The 7,236-nt window shown below is 36.8% G+C and overlaps 1 protein-coding gene across 8 annotated transcripts in view; it reads right to left on the bottom strand.

The window, feature by feature from the left end:
* Window positions 1-213: 213 nt before the first annotated feature.
* Window positions 214-7,236, bottom strand: part of myo16 (myosin XVI) — a 115,499-nt gene continuing 108,476 nt past the window's right edge. For 6 of the 8 annotated variants that reach the window (XR_013652661.1, XM_078939450.1, XM_078939451.1 and 3 more), the window contains one exon: window positions 214-2,612. Coding sequence is in view for 6 of the 8 variants with exons in the window: in XM_078939450.1 (XP_078795576.1) it covers window positions 2,439-2,612 (174 nt within the window). In the remaining 2 variants the exon portion in view is untranslated. The remainder of the gene's footprint in view (window positions 2,613-7,236) is intronic. The other 2 variants (XR_013652662.1, XM_078939448.1) reach the window with 1 other exon arrangement.

Raw genomic sequence — 7,236 nt, 5'->3', positions numbered from 1 at the left:
TGTTTACAAATCCAACATTTTACTTCTGAGTGTGGCTGTGCAGAAAACACAACTGCTGTGTCGAATGAGTTTGAAAAGGGTTCCTCTTTTTTAGCTTCAGTACAAATACTGAAACCATACCTTTAGGCTAAAATCCTTCAAAAAACAGAGTTGATTCTCAGTTACAGAACCAAGGCAGTGCTCTATGTACACAAGACACGGATTGCAGAACTGTTGCTTTGTTGATATTCATCTTTTTGAAAAATGAAGTGCATATATATCTTCTGAAGACATGATTCACATTATGTAGTGTTGGATACAAAAGCATGACTCAAAGATACGCTACAAAACGATTTTAGCAATGCACATATGTTTTGAAATTAAAGCTTGCATCAAGTCCTTCAAAAATGCTGCTCAGCAAGTGCAACATCTCTGATATGAACATCACTGGTTATTTCTTTTTTTGCGCATCTTCACATGCAGACAACAGCTTATATTGATCTTGCAACAGGGCTGCTAATTTGTAAGGTTTGATCAATCAGATAGATTGGGGAAATGAGGAATCATTTGGGGTTATTGATATTTTCTGTTCCAACAATAGAAGCCAAATCCTCCCAGATTGGTTTGCAAAGACACTACTAGTCCATTGCTGAGGTCAACAACACATAAATGTTGTGCAATAAAAGAGCCGGGCACATTGGAAACACCTGGCTTGCATCAGAGGAAATGAAAATTGAGACAAAAATTAACACATAATATTAAATAGAGTAAGAATTTCACACACATGTCACTCTAAAAATAAAAACCAACATGTTCACATTTTAAAATAAACATCTTTTTTGTTACTTAGTCATTGCATCAAACCCAAAACATTCTTAAAATTCAGTTTTACCCTTATAGACAGCATTATCTCAACTCTTCCTTTTGCTATTTTCAATTTTCTGTGCTTTTCTTCGATAATAAATGCAGACTTTAACATCGGTCACTATTTACATTGTGGTCAACATTGGAAACAAACTACAATGGGTTTCCTCCACCAAGGGAATCTATCAGAAGTTCAGTTTGGTGTGGTAAAAGAGGGAAGGAAGAGACCACAGTGGAAGGATCAGTACAGTGTTCAAGTCCGACTGTGTGAAATCTCCTGAACGACAACAAACACACAAACTTGACCAGCTATTGACAAATGACAATGAGGTTTCTATTTTGGACAAGTAGATTGTCTTTCTACTGACGTGTGAACTGCTTGGGTGCTCATAGAATCACCACTAATTTGTGGTAAATTCTATAATTTGGTGTTTTTTTGTCCCAGACCCTTCTGCATCAAACGCTATGTCTGAATCTGTTTTTTCACTTTGGCACAGAGTTTACCTCAAGAACTTCACACCGCCCTGTCCATGCTCTGATTTCTCAGCATTATATTTTGACGTTTTCTTAAAGATGAGTACATTGGTTTGTACATTGGCCACAGGGACTTGTTCCTCAAAGGCTGGTGAAAACACCAGAGGAAATGCACCTTGATATGATGGCGAGGTCACCTTGACCCCTGTTCCCTCTCTGCCAGGACGGCACTTAGGGCCCAAACATGAGTTGTTAGGTGATCCCCTTTCCGAGCCTGACTGTAAGAACCTGAAGGTTTTTCAAGGCGTTGGTTGTAAACATCAGGTGTCTGACAATCCTGTGCACACGCTTAAGCTCGTGGAGACATCACAGGGCAGCACGTCAGGTATTTTCAGCACCGCATCTTAAGAGGATAATTCAGCAGGGCATCATGACATAGAGAAGAAAAGGATATTCATTCATCATCAGCCATACAGAATGCAGCTGTGTTGCTCTTAAACTCAAAGATCTTCACCTTTACCACACAGGGGATGAAATAAATACTTGGGTGGGATTCTTAACTTCCATTTGTCTCTTTTGTTAATACAGTACTTGATCCAAACACAACACTCATTGTGGGAGGGAGTTGTTACATTTTTTTTTCACACAATCCTCATCCCCATTTGGCATTTAATTAGATTCTAAATCATGTAAACGCCAACATAGAAAAAACCTGATCTGTAAACATGATATGAGCACATAATACACCTGTATGTTGACAGACTGTGGGAGTAAGGGCGCATTTCTGCCCTGTGAATGGACAGAAGAGTGATCGTGTATGATTCTGTTGGCTTGATTTAAAAGTAATTAAATGCCACACTGTCATATCAAAATGACACGCTGGGTTTCTGTCATTTCTGTTGGGGTAACCTCCACAGTCAAGTGCAAAGACGAGAGGTTGATTCTTTTGGGCTTGAAGCTGCAGCATTGTCCATTAGAGCTGAAGTCACTGTCCCAAATTTAAATAAAACATAAAATAAACAAAAAAAGTAACCCATTAAGAGCAAGTGCAAGTTTGGCTGAGGACGAAGGGACGGGGGAGCGCCGTCGGCCATAGGCGGGATGGTAAAACACGACCTCGGTCACGGAGAGGCCTTCCTGTTGGTCCAGAGTAGTGTGGGGGGCAGAGGTGGGGACTGAGATGCCCGACGCCTCCAGTCAGTCCGCCCCTCACACTGCGCTCGCCGCCAGTTCAGAAGCTCCCTCAGGGCGGCACTCTCATCTCCGTTGGACAGACGTAGCCTCTGGAACACCTGCTGCAGAAACGAACGAGATTATTGCCTTTTTCTTTAGGGTTTGCTGAAAAAAACATGACATGACTGAAGAAATAAAGAGGAGTACCGGCAGCTCCCAACCTCTGAGCTGTGAACTGGTATTGGTCTGTGGGGTAGTTGGTACAGAACCGCAAAGAAATACACAACCTACATTGTTGCATTGTCTGACAATAGGACCACTGATTTAGAGAGACCAAATACAATTTATAAACAACTTTTAAAGCACTCATAGTTTTTTAGGTATTTTTCTTTAGTGGAAAAATAGGTTTTGATATTCTCACACTTCACAACTGAACAGATCAAATTCTTCCTTTCCTTTCTTGTAGAGGACCGCACACTCTGACACACAATTACTGTACAGAACAACTTTATCCCTCATCTCTGAGTCAGCCAAATCAATCCAGCTGCATTTCTTAATCTTTCACCAGACTGGAATATCTCATAAGGGTTGAACGTTAAAGATGTAGACCAGGATTAAAAAAAGGGGAAGAATGAATTAGATTATAAAAGGACTTCTCTTGCTCTCTTTTTTATTTGTTATCAACAGGTAACACCAGACTGTTGCTGCCTTTATCCATGTTCACATTGTGATACTGATCTGATTAAAAGTGGTCCCTCTGGCTTTAAAATGCCTCTACATGGCTTTTCAGTGACCACTAGTTCATAGATTCAACTGCATACTTTAGAGAGTAAGCATCAAGAACAGGTGTCATGCAGTTTTTGTTTTTGAAAAAATTCTGATATTCATTAATAACAGTATGAACTGCATAAAAATGTTTTTCAGGGCAAATTTTAAAGTATTTTACGCGCTCCCAAACACCAAAAAAGCTATAAAACATGAGGGAAAAATGTTTGGAATGTTTTAAAAAAATAAACTTTTTATTTCATTTTTTAACACATCTTTCATCTAAAAAAACAACAGCAAAAAAACCAAAACTAACATACACAAAAACAGCAATGCGTGGGATTTGCGTCACTTTTTTCTAATTTTTATTATATGGCCTGCAGTTTGTGTGTTTTAATGGAAAAAGAGAAAAAAGTGCCAAACAAGAAAAAAAAAATCCTCCCATTGTTTTGAAAAAAATCCTCCAGTTAACACAAAAGATCTAAATTAAAAAGCTACTTTAGAAAATATTGTCTAAATCCATATGTTTGCTCACTTTTCAACATTTTTAAACTGTGCCTACAACCCCTCTCAATTGTATTTTCTATTTTTAAACATTTTCATATTTGTCTAACTTCTCTTGGTCTTGAGTTTTTTTACCCTCATCCATGCGTAATAGTTTTTTTTGTCACCTTTAGGTTCCAAGATTTACAAAAGAAATGACTTTTTGGGTTTTTTTCCTTACATTTTTTGATTTTCAAACTTAAATACTCATATGTAGCCCCTCTTTCAAAAAAGGAGTTATTGTCTCTGCATTTTTGCCCATTTCATTTCCAAAATTGCACATTTTTTCTTTATGAGTAGTCTCTTTCCTGCTTTTTTTTCTTTATATTGGCAGCATCTGTAGAACACCTTTAAAAATTGGGATTACAATATTTGAAGGGTAGAAATGTATATATGTATCATTTAATAACTTCTAAATAGTTTTTGCAATGACTTTTATAGCAGTGATATGTTGATCACTCATTCACAACGAAGCACTAATGATTTAACATCCTTTATGATGTCAATAAAAAGCAAAATTCTGTGTGCTTTTAATCTCAAGAAACCTAAAAATTTCAAAAACTTCCAATAGAAATCGTGGGAGAAACACTGCATTAGATTGCATTAAAGTTTCTAAGAAAGCAAGTATTTAAGAGTCCACATTTATAGATTCATGTTCAGCAAATAATCCATAATTCACACCTCCCTGCCAGGCTATTCTCTGCATTGGCACCAGCCGGGAACACAAGCTACCGGAACAGTAGACAAGAAGGAACACCGTGTCCTTTTGCAGCGCACACACTGGAAACAGTCAGCAGTAGATACAGATCTCACCAATAACCCTTCCTGGAATTCCTATTTTATGGCTTTCGTGGTGGACAACTTTTGCAGAGTCGTCTTTAAAGCATCACAATGAAAGACCATCAACTGTCAAGGAACTACAGAGAGCTGCTTTTAAATGAAGCAGCCACAGAATAGAAAACATTGACCCCTAAAACCATACTTGTGGATTTTCTTGGAAGCCACTCAGAAAAAGACTATACTCTTTTCTCAATGAAGCAAGAACTAACATTTCATTCATTTTTCAAGAAATTTGATGGAAATGGGAAATCTGTGAAACTTTTATGGGATCCAACATGATTTGATCAAATGAAATCAAATCAAACTTTATTTATAAAAAGTGCGTCTCATGCATTGAACAGCTTGAAGTGCTTTGCATACACAGAAAGTACGGCTAAAAACCCACCCTTTACCCTCCTCCCTCCCCTCCGTTAACACATACATCCCATGACCCCACACACAAAATGAATACTTATAGAAGTAACTTCTAAGCAAAACTTAAGGCTAGGCTCTGCTGTGAGGAAGCAGCCAATTGGGAATCTCTTCATACCAGGAGCCATTTCAGCCATAGGAACATCGCCCCAGTGCCCACCCTGACCAGGACAGCAATGGGCTCCACTTCACAACTGAGATTGCACTGTTGAACTCCAGCTGCCCCAGCAAGGGCAACAACTGCAGCAACAATCGCCGACCATGCTGGCAAGCCCTGGCACAAAAGATGCCCACAGGAAACAGTGGGGCTAAAATCATGGTCAAGCGTTAAAATTAAATAGGTATGTAAAAACATAAAGGAAAATACTTTGAGACTCTTTCAAAGCCTCCAGTCTCAAAACAAAGTCGGTCAGTAACTGATTTAATGAATGTTCAGCAGTTTTTATCCTCATTTTCACTAGTAGAGTACTCAAAATGCTGAATGTCTTTGTGTCACACATAGATGACGAATGTTTTTAAATCAACAGAGATTGTATGATGATATCTCTTCATTGTTTTGACTTTTTTTGTTGACATTTATGCTCAACCAAATGAATTTCTGGAAGTCTTTTGTCCAGAAGGTGGAGGGCAGGAGGCACTGGGTAGAACATGAGCCATAGAAGCACAATGGGAAAAAAGATAAAAGCGATAAATAAGTGCAAACATTTTCTCAGTAAAGCCCTTTGATGGATACGTTTATCTTGTAACAGCACATTCTTGCCTGCCCGCTCTTTGGAGGATGACAGGAAATATCCCCCCATAATTCCTAAAGAAAGCATGAGCTCCGGAGGCAAACGTTTAAGGGGGAAGGGATGAACAGAACTATTAATCTTTCTACCAATCGGTCATTCAACAGTCCATGAACCCTTTGTGTAATTAGTCTAGACTGCTGCAGTAAAATACAAAAAAACAAAAATGAAAGACCAGTCCATTCATCTCTCAACCATTTAACCCCTTCAACTCCCCATCTTCAATTCTTTCATCCCATTCCACTGTCTGGAATGTGGCTAAAAAAAAAAGTCATTCCATTCTGGGTCACAAACCTAATCCCCTTTAATTGTTATAAATAAACCCATGCCAGTAAAGTAGATCAAAATGAAAACAAAAATGGTGAGAGCCAATCTGCAGGACGTCTGCGGAATTTTTAAAATGAGAACAACCAACAGAAACCAGGTCTAAGCAGAAACCTTCAAAAGATGACTTGTACAGGCTGAAAGTACCGTATTTTATTTAACGTTTGACCCATAATTTAACCTAGCACATGTTTTTAAATTTAGCTATTATCATTTTTCAGTTAATGCTGTCTCTGGAGATGTTCATACTAAAGAGAAACACATTTTGCTTAAGTTTTAAGCATCACAATTTGAGAATCTGACTTTCATAGTTATAATTAAAAATCATGGAAGGAGGGTAAAAACAGACACAATAATTATAAAAAACAAAAGTTAGCCAATCAATTTAAAAAGAAAACGAAATATTAAGTTATATTAAGCCTACATAGAAATAAAACCTGAGCAACAAGTTAAAGGAAGATCTCTTTGGAAACATTTAAGCACCAACTTCAAAACTACATTAGAAAAAAAACCTCTATAGAAATATAAAGGAATTTGGAAAATGTAGATGGTATAAATAATTTTGCTTCTTTAGTTATAGTTATACACTTTCTAACACTTGTCCCTGATTATTGCACATGTGTTTTTTCTGTTTTGATATTCACTAAATACTGTTTTTGATGCTTTTCCCCCCTGATTTGTAAAGACAGTAAGGGTTAATAAAACACAATTTGTTCCTCTCCTTTTATTTTTTTTTTAATCAGAAGCTACCTTGTGTATTATATTCCTTTTTTCATCTTTTTATGTCATTTTATTCGTTTGCACAACTGACATAAATGTTTAAACTTTCATTTAAAAAAATCAAAAGTATTTTTGACTAAAAGAAATTAAGCCAATGGTCAAAATAATTCAAGAGTTTTACCTTTTATGAAAATAAAGAAAGAAATATTATTTTTCAAATGTTTAAACATTTAATTGTGAACTAATTTCATTTATATACTGAGATTTTAATTTCAAAATGTGATTATTGATTACCAAAATAAATAAAATGAAATTAAACAATTAGTTGGATAGTTAAAAAGTTGGATGCATCAAA

The sequence above is a fragment of the Oryzias latipes genome, chromosome 21 (assembly GCF_053564925.1).
Source record: "Oryzias latipes strain Hd-rR chromosome 21, Olatipes_Hd-rR_3.1".
Lineage (NCBI taxonomy): Eukaryota > Metazoa > Chordata > Actinopteri > Beloniformes > Adrianichthyidae > Oryzias > Oryzias latipes.
The sequence above is the reverse complement of the archived record's forward strand: the minus strand, read 5'-3'. Positions and strand labels throughout refer to the sequence as shown.